Source organism: Hemicordylus capensis, chromosome 10 (assembly GCF_027244095.1).
Source record: "Hemicordylus capensis ecotype Gifberg chromosome 10, rHemCap1.1.pri, whole genome shotgun sequence".
Classification (NCBI taxonomy): domain Eukaryota; kingdom Metazoa; phylum Chordata; class Lepidosauria; order Squamata; family Cordylidae; genus Hemicordylus; species Hemicordylus capensis.
Window position 1 is genome coordinate 27,268,457 of NC_069666.1, and position 14,773 is coordinate 27,283,229.

A 14,773-nucleotide genomic window follows, 5' to 3' on the forward strand; every position below is an offset into this window, starting at 1 on the left:
ACAAGGACAGAGCCTGCCTGGCAGCGGCATCAAACCACAGGGGCTGGGTGCCACTCAGGGCAGGCTCGGGGGGGGGGGGGGGGGGGCCTGAAGACGCAACCCATGCATGGGGCACAGGCCGCTGGGAAGTTGCCAGGCACAAACCCCTCACCGATTTCATTGGGGACTAAACTTCTCAGTGGTCTGTGTCACCCCCAGGCAGATTCCCAACTCAGGGACTTGGGGGCCAGCCCTGTCAAAAGACGCTCAACGGGTGCCCACTTCTGGAACCAGAGCAGCAGCTGCAACTATTTGTGATGATTATTTATTTAAAATATTTATACCCTGCCCCTCCAGTGCACTACTGCTTGGGGCGGCTCACAAAGATAAGATAGACACAGATACAATAAGAGTGGTAAAATTAACTCAAAAAATTTTTAAAAGTCAGATTAAACACCACAATTATTAGGTACAAATTAAAACTAAAAATTATAAAAAGCTAAAGAAGCTAAAAAAAACCCCCAAAACCTACCAGATATAACAAAACAATAATGGAACATTAAAAAGCCTCCTTAAAAAGGTGTGTTTTGAGATGTTTTTTTAAAACACTGAGGGAGGGAGCATGGCAAAGCTCTTCAGGGAGGCGTTCCAAAGCCGAGGGGCCTCCGCTGAAAAGGCCCTGTCTCTAGTCCTCGCCAACCGGATCTCTGTTAGTGGCGGGGTCATGAGCAGGGCCTGAGACAGCTCATAGACTGCTTTTCAACAAAAGTTTCCAAAGCAGTTTAAAATAGAGAAATAACCAACAAATATGATGGCTCCCTGTCCCCAATGTGGGGCTCACAATCTAAAAAGAAAGGTAAGACAGACACCAGCCAGAGTCACTGGAAGTCCTGTGCTGGGAGTGGAGAGGGCCAGTTATTCTCCCCCTGCTCAAGAAAGTCACTGTGTTAACAAGGTGCCTCTTTGCCCAGGGAGCAGGGGCTTCCTAGATCACAGCTCACCATATCCAGAGCAGCCTCAACATCCGTGTGGACCGGGCTCAGCACCACTGGGGCACATCCCTGTGACACTCAGAAGTGCTTCTGGCATTCCTGCTTCAAAGGATCCCTGGCAGGTGAGCGGAGGCCTTAAGGAGATGCCAGTCAGAGCAGAGAGTCCTTCTGGCCCAGCTCGGACTCTGCGCAAGGCAGTCTCGGGCATCCACATGAAATGATGCAGGAATCCCACGGTGCGGTGGGACAGGCCACAGGCACAGGGAGGGTTGCCAAACCTTCACAATTGCTTACAATTCCTGTAAATTAAGCAGTTTGCTCAGCAATAACTCTCACATCATTCAACAGAGCTTACCCTGGAGGAAGCATCCTTGGGGTTGCAGTTTAGGGTCTTTAATGGTATGTCTTGTCATTGCTAGGTGGATGAGTGTGTGTGTTTGTCTATGCAGTTTTGGGTCTGAGACGTACTACACCCTCTGCGTCCCACCCCTGCAACCAAACTTTGTTATTTCTTTAAGTGGACAATGCTCTGAAAGCAGCACAATTCAATATTGTGCTTATGAAATATAACCACAAGGTAGAGGACACCTGCACAGAAATATAACCACAAAGCATAGGACACCTGCACAAAGATCACAGAGTAGATCTTTGGGGCACCCGCCCCACAAACACACACCCTTCAGCTGTTGCTCTAACCTTGCACTTCAGCCCAAGGTTAGAGCAAACCCTTGACTTTGCATCCATCCCCAGACATCGTTCTTGGGAGTATGACACGCCACTCTCTCTGCCCGAGCACTCCCCTCCATTGCATCTGCAATAGCAGTATAACGATGTTTCCCAGTAAATAGATTCATCCATTAATTTGTCTGGCCATAAGTCACAACAGTACTAAAACACACTTAAAACTTAAAACACCACTAGCTGGATGGGAGAAAAATACCATACAAACATTTGTTCGGACTGTAAATCATGACAATACAGCTTGACTGTCTCGTTGGGATGTGCACGGAATCAGTGACTGCCGGTTCAAAGGTGGGGTGGGGGGATAACTTTAAGGACAGCCCCCCAGCAATGTGCACATGCGCGTGGACACTTCTGGTCCACAACGTACCAGGGCAGCAAGGAGATATGCCGCTGCGGGACCTATTTTAATGACAGTGCCGTTGGGGGAAACACAGTAGTGGTGGGGAGAGCACCCTCCCCAGTCCGTAATGTTATCCCCCGCCCGACCTTCGAACCAGCCGAACCACCAGACCTTTGAACTAGTTCAGAGGTCCATGAAGCGCCTCCGAACCGGTTCTGTGCACATCCCTACTGTTTTGTACTTCTACTTTTGTTGCTGTTGTTGATCTGGCAAAAAAACAAAAACCCACACAAACAATGCTTATAAAACAAGTTTTAAATGTCTCCTTAGTGATGGTAGTTCCTCCTGGTAGTGACAAATCCAACATAACTAGTCCCCCCAGAAGTGCCTAAGCATTTGAAGTATTTTTCCTTTTACCTGCAGTCTGCAGAGAGGCTATTATTTGGGGCAAAGGAAGTCAGACGTGGATCTTTCTCTGCATCTCTTTTCTACAATGAGTCTGTTTATATTTCTTGAAGCAAGCAAAATATATTTGAAGTGAAGCTTCTGGCTTGCAGACAATCCTTGGCCATGGAGCTAATTTGGTTGGAGGAGAAAGCTTAATAGACTTCTGTCTCCCTATATTTAAAAAGTGGAATTCGGAAATGTATATATTCCACTTTTGCTCTGTTTCATCTTTAGAGCAGTTATAAATAATTACATCTCCTCAAAAATGTCATTACAGCACCAAGAATAAAATATTCAAACCACCTAGACATATATCTGCATCTTCCCAGTGCATTTCAGCTTAGTTTAAACAAACAAACAAACAAACAAACAAACCAGAAAGAAAACAGATGCCCTCTGTTTTCTGGTCTATTTCTCTACCAGCACCCTATGGATGCTTTATTATTTCCCAGCAACCAAAGATCAGTGCAAGGCAAACACACAGTCAAGAGGTATGGGATTTTAGAAGGAAGAAAACAAGATCTGGGATGTCCATAAATCTGTTTGTCAGGGAAACTCAGTTAACACAAAAAAGGAAAAGTATCAGTGCATGACAGTTCTCAAAAATCAGGAGAGATTAAGAACCACGATTTAATGTGCACCTACAGCAAAATGCCAGATAAAATCATCATCATCATCATCATCAATTCGATTTCTATATGAGTCCAAACCAGCATAACATGGCGTTTGCAGTCACTCCAAGAGAGAACCTCCTCCGTTACACCACCACAGAAAGCAAGATGCAGACCAAAGGAGCACTATAACAATCCCAGCCTAAAGCACAGAACCATGGCCCCCTCCCACAAATTCTCCTTCCAGGACTTCAGCCACCACTCCACTGTCACCGTCTGGCTTCCTCTCCCCAAACCATAGCTACTCCAACTAAACCCAGCATTCTCTCTTGATTTTTATTTTCTCCATCAGGGCTGGCCCAGGACACTTGGGTGCCTGAAGAGAAAAACCCAAATGACACCTTCTTCTATCCATTAATATGGGGCACAAGCCACTGGGAAGTTCTCCTGCACAGTCTCCACTGAATTGCTCCTGTGCATTTCAGTGGGGCTCGTGCAGGAGTGCTTCCCAGTGGCCTATATCCCATGGATGAGACGCCTCTCTCTTCCATTCAGCCTCCTTAAGTGGGGCCCACAAGCTGTCCACTCACCTTGGTGCGCCACGGGCCCAGCTCCGGCGTCCATGTGGCTTGGAGCACATCACCTCCTCTCCCTGCTCTGTCTAGCACTGAGCACACGGGCCATGCTCTCACGCTGCAGTCCTAATTCCCAGCTGAACTCAGCAGGACTTACTTTCACGCAAGTCTGCTTGGGATCAGGCTGCAAGTTAGGAAGTGCACAACAGTCACTACAAACTGGAAAAGTTAGGCACAGACAGCTTTAATCCTCCACGAGGAATTACTTAATACCAATAGGAGAATTCTCAAACTATTCACTGGCCCCACCGCCTTACCAACTATAGTTACATAAGAGCTGATATAGATGACTAACACTAGAAAGAGGGAGCCTCCAGTTTACTTTCATTTTTGCAATTTCATGATGCATTTGCTCCAAGATAAAAGTGGGTAAAATAAGCAGGATTCAGAAAAGACAACAACATGTGTCATCTAAACCAGCGTGCATTTGGATGGCACCCTTCCCAAGAAACCCGAGTTCGCTTCCACCAGCAAGAGCGTTACTCCTCTCTGAGAGATCAAGCTTCTCCCACACAGGGAGATAAACCTTACAGACGAAACTAGAGCCTAGCAGAGCATTGTCATGGGGTGCTCCATTCCATTAAAAGGCAAGCACAGCTCTCGCACCAGGCTGTTTCCCATGAAAGCACATTATTTAAACCATCCTGCCAACCAACTCCTTATCGTGAAGTGCCCAATCACAAAGAATAAACCAGACGATGTAGTTTAACAGACACACATCCTCATGAAGGCTGCGTGGTTTAATAAAAAACATGTTTTTCTATTCCAGCTTTAAAAAGAAAAAAGGAAAGGAAAGAAGTGAAATTGCAAAATCGCCCTTATGTAGCGGGAGGACTAATAGAAAACATACCCCAGAAAGTTCTAGAGTTCTGTCTCGCACGCAAAAATGCAAACCTTCCACTCACTTGCTTGAACCCGCGGTCAGACACACACTGACAGGAGTTTCAAAACATCTGATTTTCCACTATCCAATCAAGGTCATTCTAGTTCTTCCTTTCACTCCCCTTTAAGAACAGATACATTTTGGGAAAGGACCATTTTTGCCTCTGCCAGCTTTCTGCAGCAAGTACCGAAGACTTTTTCGGAGTCCCTGCCAGGCTGGAGGAATTGCATTTTAAAAGATTAAACAGGAACAATACAGCCAGATCTGTGGGCTTGAGGGAACTGCAATCACTGTGGCTCTGAATTTCCGCAACACAGAGATAGCTGAAAGCCACCTCTTGGCACCTAATTTTTGCAGGGGAAGCATGAATTGCATTTCCTCCCTCTGATTAACCGAGTTAGCCTGCAGAGCTGCAAAGAACCACCTCTTGACAGGTGCCTTGACCCGGACAAAATCAGGACAAACTGCAAGAATGATTCTCTTGTAGCAAGAATAATTTATCTGTCCTGCAAGCGGGGAACACAAGCCACTGAGCAGCACTTGTCCTCCCGGGCACCCCTCCTCAGCCGCAAGGGTCATGCGTTACCTTTTCCACATGGCATCAAGTCCTGCATTTTGGATGGGCGTCGTGTTGGCAGGGGGGCTGCCCTCTTGGCTGGGAAGGTCTGGCCTGCATCAGCCCCACCCAGACCGGCAGCTGTCCCTGGCAAGTCGCTTCTGAGCCACATCCAGCCCGAGCTCTTCCTCCCCCCTCTGGATCCGCACTATCCCTGGAAAGCTTTTGGCTAATTTAGACCGGACGCAACGTCTCTCAGCACTGCCACATGATGAAAAGATCTGTGCAACTCCCAGGCTTGCTGCCTTCCGCCACAGTAGCTGCTCCAGAAGAGGGAAACCACTTTGGGGTCCTAGTAATAGTCTGCAGGTGGAGCGCAGTCCTCGTCCAAACTCCGAGCCGAAGCAATCGGGACTGAGGAGGCCGGCGCGGGCCCCCCGCAGCCCGTCCCGAGGGTCCTCCCCCCTCCGCTGCGTCCCGTCTGTTTTCCTGAGAGACCCCGAGGACCCTGCACACGCACTCGCGTTTCTAACCCTGGGCAGGGCACGTCCCGGTCGCACCCAGCCAAGCGAGCGCCTTCCAGCTCGAGCACCGGCGCGCACGCGAAAGACAGCGGGCCGCTTCTCCTCCTCGCCCGCGGAAGGGGGACAGCCCCGGCCTGCCCGAGTCCGGCCGCCGCGGCGAGCTGCAGGGCGCCACGGGGTCAGTGGGCCACAGGGAGGCAGCCCCCCAGGCCCCACCCCGCCTCCTCGCGCCGGGGAGAGATTCCCTGCCGGGGGCGAGCCGCGCTCTGCGGGGCGTCTGGGCCAGGCGGGCTGGGCGCTGCCCCCCTCCCCGCCCTCGGGTGAGCCTTGCCCAGGAGGGGGGCGCCCGCGGAGTCCGGCCCCTGCTGCGCTCCCAGCTGCCCCGCGTCTCCCCCGCCGGGCTCCGCGAGCCTTCATCCGGACTAGCTGCCCCCACCTCCGCCGTCCTGTCCGCACAAGCCCGGCTTCGGGAGGAGAAGCACCCGGCGGGGTCGCCCCGGCCCCCCTGGAGGAAGCCAAGCCCCGCAGCGCAGCGCAGCAGCCCTCGGTGCGAGAGCCTTCGAAGTCCCGCCGAACTACGCGCCTCCCGAGCAAGCTGCCGAGGGGCCCGAGCTGGGGAGGGTCGGGACGGGAGCAGGGCCCGGGCCGGCAGCGGCAGCAGCAGCCCCGCGACTCGACGGCCAGCGGAGGGAGGCAGCCCCTGCCCGGCGGCACTCACCTTTCATCGCGGCGATCACCAAACACATCATTTGTCGGGGCGAAGCGGAGGCCGGCCGGGCAGCGAGCGAGAGGAGAGGAGCGCGGCGGGGCTGGGCTGGGCTGGCTGCGCCTTCGCCGTGCGCCTCCCGGCTGGCTGGCTGCTGGGCCAGCCTCCTGCTCCGCCTCCTGCTCGGCGCGCGCCTGCCAGGCAGCCCCGGCCGCCGCCTTCTCCTCCTCCTCGCCGGCCCAGCTGAGGCTCCATGTGACCAGCAGCGGCCGGCCCCCTCCGCTCCGCTCCGCTCCGCTCCCCGCCTCGCCCGACACGGCGACTTGCGCGGCCGCACTGCTCTGCCGCGGGCGGAGGGGGCCTGCCCGGGCGCGGCGCCCCGTCTCCTCCGGGCCCGGGCAGGGCGCGCCACCACGGAGGGCAGCGGGGCTCGCTGGGCAGGCAGGCAGGGAGACCCTGCAGCGTGGCTGCCACTGGGCACCCCCGGAACGCAGCGCCACTCCCCTTCCCTGGGGGCGCGGAGACGACCCTCCTCCGCCTGCTCTGGAAGGAGCCTCGAGCGCGGCAAGGCAGCCCCGGGCGGGGGGGCTCTGGAGCCACCGGGCAGACACCCCCGCCCCGCCGTTGGAGCGCAGCTCGCTGGCTCAGCCAAGCGCCCAGTCGTGGTGGTGCAGGGGCGACGCCACGAGGCTGCCTGCCCGCCCTTCCCTCCAGCCCCCAGGCAGCTTACACACACACACACCCCCACGGGCCGCCCCTTCCCGGCCCAGCAGGCAGGCCCCTGGGGCGAGCTGCCTCTGCTCGACAGCGCCCCTCCCCTGCTGAGGCGCCCCCACGGGCATGGCCAGGGTCCCTCCTCCGGCTCATGTTCATGGAGGGCATATGCGCCCCCCCCCCGCCCCAGCAGGTCTCTGGGTGCTGGCCCTGCCCAGAGAACAGGCCTCTGCTGGAGCGCAGTCCACAGGCTGCCCACCAGGCACCACACCTGCTGCTGGGTCTGGCGAAATGCGTGTGGGCAGGGTCAAGAGGAAGCCGGGGCGGCGGAAAGGGGTTCCTTCTTTTGGGCAAGAGGAGGCCGCCCAGCCTGAGTCTGGCTTGAAGGCTTGTGTGGTGGTGGTGGTGGTGGTGGTGGTGAGGGGAGAGGCTGAGGCCAGCCTGCCAACTCTGGGGGGTCCCAGGCTTTACAGAAGGGCTGTTCCTAGCCTGCCTCAAAACCAAAACCTCCTGATATCGGTCTTTGTGGGTGAGGGGGAAGAAAACCCCACATTAGCCAAGCTTTTGCAACTTGCCCTGAAGCTTGCCAGCTGAAATCTACTGCAGCAGGGGGTTCCACCCTGGGGTCCCCCGATCTCCAGCCAGAATGGCTTTATGGCTGATGGGAGTTGTGGTCCAACAACATCGGGAGACCCAAGGCTGGGAACCCCTGATGTGCTGTAGCGTCTTGTCCCCGAGGTGCCTCTGACTTGGAGGGGAGGGGGCTCTGTGTCACCCTGCAGTCCTGCTCTCCCTCGTGCTGCTGGCTCTGCTGTGCCCACCCCCCTCTTGGGGAAACAGACCACCACCAGCATGTCCCCCAGGGTGCCTCGCCCTCGGCTCTTCCTTCCAGCCCTTTAAGTGAGGCCTCACAATCCTTGGAGTCTTGTGGAGGTGGAATACCTGTGCCTGGGGAACCCTGGTGGGAACCACCGCCCCCCCCCGGCTCTGCTGTCTTCTATTCCCCCTGCCCCTGCCCCATCCTGCTGAAGCAGGGCACTTGTTAGCCATCTGGTAGGTCGCTGCACTGGGTAGAGTACAGCTGTGCTTGGTTTGGTGGGTCATAAATTCCACCCGGCACACTGGATTGGATTATCACCAGTCAGGGACTAAGCAGATAAAGACAGGCGAGGTATGCGTTTGTGCTGCTGAAGGTTGGAGGGCGGATAAGAGGGTGTTTCAGGTCTTCTCCAGCACAGTGAGCCCACGATCCCTTCTACATATGCAAGAGCTTTCCGTCACTGTGCCTTGGAATTCAACTCGCAGCACAGAACGGGGAGAGAGATGGCTTAATGTCTTGTAATGCCGAGCGAGATCACTGTTAGCATCTCCTGGCGGTGGCAAAGCATGTCAGGCCGCTGGTTTGAACAATGTCACAGTCTATTAAGCCTTGTCTGGTTGTCAGACATTTAACCTTAAGGTACGCAGCTCCGTATTATTACTGATCGGTATTTGTTTCCAGCCCAGCTGAAGAGAAACTGGTAATCAGGGATGGCATCTGATGCAGCAGACGGCAGCAATCAGGCGTTGGCCCTCACAAGCGTGCATGCCACTGGGTGGATCCAAAGACAGGAGGCCATCTGGTGCTGTTGCTCTTGGCCACTGGAGAGCCACATCCCCCTCCTCTGCCCTGCCCCCTCGCACACACCTCTCACCCCCCAAAGGAGCAGGGCAGCAACACCGACTCTAGCGGAGAGGGGGCTGCCGCGGGCCAGAACGCAATCCCGAAAGCAACACGCCGGACACAGCAGCCCACTGCTGAGCCTCGGCTGTATTTATTCTTACCCTGTCTTTTGATGACAAATCAAAAGCAGAAAGTTAAAGACCACAAAAATGACAATTTTAAAAGTTTCTTAGAAGCAGCTGTTTATGTTGCAACAGACCAGCCCAAGAAGACACCCCCCCAAAAACCCCAACAAAAAAACAACAACCACCAGCCACCAAACAGATGAGGTCACTTTAGGTTGTGTGGAAGCAAGGTAGGAGGTAGGTTTTCCTCCTACCTTGCTTCCACACAACCGGAAATGTGGAGCATGCACAGTGCCATCACTTCCCAAACCTGGGAAGTAAGTACACAGTTTTGGATTGTGTGAAAGGCCTCTGTGACATACTGCGATCAAAGAAGTTTAGGCGAATACAGCCATTCTTAACTGGGGCCTAACACTTGTGAAGGGAGGCACCAGGTGCACAGCCCTGGGGAGAACGTTCTCCCGTCCCGGGACAGCACTGCTGAGAAGGCCCGATCCTCTCTCACCACCTGCCAAGCTGCACTGCAGAGGGGCACTGAAAGAAGGGTCTCCCCAGCCAACCTTCAAAAGTGGGCAGGTTCGTACGGGAGCAGGGCCTGTGAGCTCCTCTCTCCCGAGGCCCTCCCTCTGCTTCATTTGTCTCTAGAAGAATCCGCCCTGCCCCCAGTGGTGTTCCACTCTCTGCTCCCCTCTCCCTGCCATCATCAGCTGCCCATTTTCTGGACCAACAGTGGGAGGAACATCCAGCATAGAGACTAGGGATGTGCATGGAACTGGGCGGGGGTGGCTCGAAGTGGGGGGCAGGACTTTAAGGGTGGGGGAGGGTGCACTTACCCCTCCCACCGCCAGCGCTGGAGTTCTGTAAAATCCCTCGGCAGCAGCGTACCTCCCTGCTGCCCCTTTCCCTTTCCGGCCAGAAGTACTGGGTGCGTGTGCGTACATGCACACCGCACGCGCACGTCAGACGGGCTTGCGCACAATCATGCATGTGCACACATGCACCCCATATTTCCAGCTACTTCTGTCTGAAGAGGGGAAGGGGCAGCAGGGAGGTATGCTGCCGCCCCGAGGGATTTTACAGAACTCCGGGGGGGGGGAGGTGCACCCTCCCCCGCCCTTACATTTCTACCCCCCACTCCTGCCGAACGTTCGAACCGGCCAAACCTGTTCAGAGGCCCGTAAAAGGCCCTCTGAACAGGTCCATGCACATCCCTAATAGAGACATCCAGACCTAGGGGTAACTTGTGCCCGATGTTTCTGAGGAGGAAGGGGAATTCAACGTGGGGATGTTGTTTCAGTGGCAGCCCTGGGGTTTCATGCAACAGCCCTTTTCACATGTTACATTTAACTTCTCAGTTGTGGGCCAGGATTGATGTTGTGGACTGGTCTGCCCCTCCTATTCTTCGTCAGCCTGTGTTAATGAATGGGAGGGGCACATCAAATTCACCTGCACAAAGAGACTGCAACTGTGGCCCTATTCGCATGTGATGTTCATCACACAAACAATCTGAGTACAGCGTACGCATGTTCGGATCTGCCCACACATAGAGTTATCCACACATTTTGTTCAACACATGCAGAGCAGTACACTTCCTATCTGTACCCTACGTTTGAGGTGGTCTGTACTCAGGTTCATTTTTAATAAGATGTTTTATATGAAGACGTGTACAGTCATTCACACAAACTCATGCCCTTGTGTAGAGAGATCTGTATGCATGTACAACAGAATGTCTGGATAGGGTTTTAGTTCCACCCCAAGGTTGATAGATCTGAGGATGTCCTTGAGGGTGTTAAGCGGCCTTCCACTGAGTCAGCCTGTTGGTCCACCTAGCCCAGAACTGTCTCCTCTGGCTTCCAGTTGCTCTCCAGAGTTTCAGACAAGAGACCCTCCTTGAAGATGCCAGAGATGGAACCTGAGATGGCCTTTTGCATGCAGAGCAGGTCCACTGAGCCACTCACCACTGAGCGATGGGCACAGTGGAAAATTGGTAGACCTGAGACTCAAAGATCACGATCCTCTTGCAAATTCTCCAGCACCACCTAATTGAAAAGAATGGGGCAGCCACAACAAGGGAGGAGTTGTGACGTAAAGATCCAGCGGGTGTTCTGGGAAGAGGCTGAAGCAGCAGTTATCAGGTGAAACTGATGCATTTATTTAACAAGCCCGGGAATGTGTGATGCTAAGGAATTGTACCAACGTGCTTATTAGAGCAAGGGATTGGCAATAAACATTTAAGGTAACACATTACATAGCAAGTTGTGCAATATACTATTCACAGCTAATAAAAGGGGGCCAAAAAAGACAGCTGGATCAGTAAATATGTAACTCAGGAAAGGAACAAAGAGAATCAGTCCACACCTGCTAAAAACAACATCTGTGGGGTAACACTGTTTATGAGGACCAACGAAAACATTGCAAAAGTGCCATCACTTCAGCTCCCGACCGCAGGCCTCCTCAACTGCCCAGGTTTTCGTGAGCAAATCAACAGGCCCAGCTTTCAGGACCCTGAGAAAACAAATCTCGAAAGCATTTTTGCCTCCATAGGAATGCAGACGACTTTCTGTCCAGCCAAGCAACATAATCAATTTTTGTGTGCGCGTGTCATGAAATGCTCTCTTTATAACTATTGACGTTTCTGTCAGTCGCGCTTCACATCAATAATGGATTTTCAGCTCACATTCAGTGTTGCAGTGCACAGGACAGCATGAGTCAAAGCTGACATTGTCTGACCAGCAGCGGACTCCTTGCTCCCGACGGGGGCAGCTTTTGCTTTGGTGGCGCTCCCTGGAAGAACTTCCACGGGAGGCTGAAACAGAGCCCCAAATCTGGCGCTTCTCCAGGCGCACTTTGAATGCTTTTCACAATCATCACAAGTTTCGCCCATCAATAAGGCTGCTCTCCAATGTAACTCTTTCAGCTTCAGCTGTCATCCAGCTCTCACCCGCTTCAGTTTCCCTATCTGAGCCAAGAGATTTGGCAGTAAGCCTGGGGGAAACTCCGCTCCCAGGTGTCAAACCCATTCAAGAAATCACGAGGATGCCTCACACCTTCTTTTCTGGGGAGTGTGCTGTCCCACGTCACTTCCACGGGGTCATCGGCTTCCTGCAGAAGCTCTCTCCAGACATTCAGGTCATTCACACGACCAAAAATGCTGGAGGGGAGGAGGGCGGCGAGGCTCCTGCCTGCCTCCCTGCACACGATCTGTTTGTGTTGACAGGCTCTGCTGCTTGCGTGGCACACGAGCTGTGCTGCAGGGAGCTGGAGGAGGAAGCCCTCCGGCATCCCTCAATGCCCCACGCCAGCAGTTGCCTGCAGCCCGTGCACACACACCCCCTAACCTGGGGTCAAGGGCACACCTGTGCCCTTAAAACCAGGTGAAAGCCTGGGGTAAATTCTCGGGCAGGGGCAGCTGAGCCCAGGCTGGTCTGCCCAAGCCTGAGCTTGGCTTCTCGTGTGAACAGCCTCATTGGGTCCAGTTACAGATGCCAACAGCTCGTCTGGTGGCGACTCAGGACCAAGCTTTCTCTGTGGCTGCCCCGGGGATTTGGAATATGCTCCCTGCTGAAACAAGAGCATCTCCTTCTCTGTTTGTTTTCAGGAAGACCCTCAAGACTCTCCTGTTTTAATTAGAATTTAATTTTAATAACTTTAAAACTTGTTTTAATATCTATTTTATTCTATTATTTTTATTGTCATGTATTTTAATGTTGTAAGTTTTAAATATTTTAAATTTTGTACACCGCCTAGAGCTGTACATATCAGGTGGTATAGAAATATGATAGATAGATAGATAGATAGATAGATAGATAGATAGATAGATAGGACATGCATACAGGTGTCTGTATATATGCTTAGGTGTGTTATGGCTGTACATGTGTTCATTTAAAAAGTGAATCTGAGTAAAGGTTCCTCAACTGCAGGTAAGTGCAGGTAGGAAGTGTTCTATCGTATGTGTGCTGAACAAAATGTGAGACTGTACATGCGTACAGATGTGTATATGGAGACCCAGACTGTATGTGTGTTGAATAGGGTCCGAGACAAGGAGTCTTTATGCAAATGAAACCAACACAGACTGACAAAGACTGGAAGGGGTACACCAGGACACAACATCAGTCCTGGCCCACACCAGAGAAGTTCCCCGTTCAGACAACCCAGAATGGGAGATGGAGTCCAACAACAAAAGGGCCCCAGTGGGAGAATCCCTGCCTTAAGCTCATGGAGCGGAAGCCCCCTCAGCAGGACGACATACCTGCCCAAGGGCAGGCCCACCTAGGCACACCATCTAGGGCACATATCTTGAAGAAGTGTGGCCTGGATGTGAAAAGGGCCCTCCTCATTTCTGGCTTGGTTTGAATATTTAAAGGTGTGGCTGGAAACTTATTTGCATCCTCCGTCCTTCTGCGGCAAGCACCCCAGCCAGACACTTCGTGCTGGGTTATTTCAGTTCCATTTAAAATCACTTTCGACAGGGCTACTCAAAGGCTTGTCAGAGGACAGAGAAACATTATGACATCTTTCCTCCCCATCACCTTCCATGCCATGAAGTATAAGAGTCAGACTGAAAAGAACCAAGACTTGTGGAAGACTCTGACCAAGCAAAGGAGCTACTGCGGAAGGTCAATCGGTTAAGAACTCGTGGCCAGAAATGAGGCAGCTTGATGCAAAGCAGGAGTCTGGACTCACAGCGGGGGTCTTGGGGGGCCTACTGGCATTTCCAGGAACTAAGACACTGTGGCAGAGCTACAGTTCTGCTTTGATAGGTATAGGGGACTCCTCCATGCGTGGGCCTCCCCAAGGCTCACGGTGGGGTCATGAGGGCAGCAGTGGCAGCAACAACAACAAAATATTTACATACCACGTTTCAACACAAGTTTCCAAAGCGGTTTTACAGAGAGAAATAAATAAATAAGATGGAACCCTTATTGTGAGCCAAAGGGCTCACAATCTAGAAAGAAACATAAGACAGACACCAGCCACAGTCACTGGAGGTCCTGTGCTGGGGGTGGATACGGCCAGTTACTCTCCCCCTGCTCAATAAAGAGAATTACCATGGTAAAAGGTGCCTCTTTGCCCAGCTAGCAGGGGATCTGTTTTGCACCTCACAGCTGGCAGCCACCTTTCTGTTCCCACCACACGCCTGTTCAAAATGGCGCCCCTCCCCACTGGTGGCTCTACAATGTCACACTGGGAGCATTCTCGGAGGAAATGATGGCTGGATGTCTGCTGGGATGCCCAAAGGTCCCATGTGCTGAGTAGCTTGTTCGAGAGATGTTCTAGACTAGCCTTCTCCCTGATGCTAGCTGTCTATGTGGAACAACTTTTATGTCTCTGAGAGTAGGGGTGTGCACGGAACCGGTTTGGCAATTTGGTTTGAATTCTGAACCAAACAGCTGGTGTGTGGACCAGTTTGGTCAAACCGGCTGGTGGCTAGTCCATTAAGTGAAACCAGGCTGACCTGGTCCGACCCAGTTTGAGGGGCAATGCTTGTAAAAGGGAATCCAGTGAGGATTCCCCTTTGTTTGTAAAGGGGAATCTTGCTTAAAATTTTTTTCTAAGGGCGGCCGGGGGGGCAGCAACAGGGCACCTTATTGGTGCTGCCAGAGGCTCCTCTAAACCCTGGTGCTCCTAGCAGTGCGGCCATGTGGTGGCGGCACAGTTCCAGCCTCCACAGATGTGTAGAGGGTGGAAGCACACCACCACTACCACACAGGACGCATTGCTGGGGGGAGTCCCAGGGTTTAGAGCAGCCACCAGCACCTCTGGTAAGGTGCCCTCTTGCTCCCCCACCCGCCGCCCATAGAAAACATTTAAAGGCAGGATTCCCCTTGGCTTGTAGAAGGGAATCCTCACTGGA

General features: G+C 53.1%; 1 protein-coding gene across 4 annotated transcripts in view; it reads right to left on the reverse strand.

Moving 5' to 3' along the window:
• Positions 1-14,773, reverse strand: part of RORA (RAR related orphan receptor A) — a 417,924-nt gene that overhangs the window by 78,405 nt on the left and 324,746 nt on the right. The window contains exon 1 of one of the 4 annotated variants that reach the window (XM_053273018.1): positions 6,430-7,060. The exons of 2 other annotated variants lie outside the window; for them this stretch is intronic. In XM_053273018.1, coding sequence (XP_053128993.1) covers positions 6,430-6,460 — 31 coding nt within the window. In that variant the 5' untranslated portion in view covers positions 6,461-7,060. Of the gene's footprint in view, positions 1-5,217; positions 5,379-6,429; positions 7,061-14,773 lie in introns of those variants that run through there. One more of the 4 variants, XM_053273016.1, reaches the window with a different exon arrangement.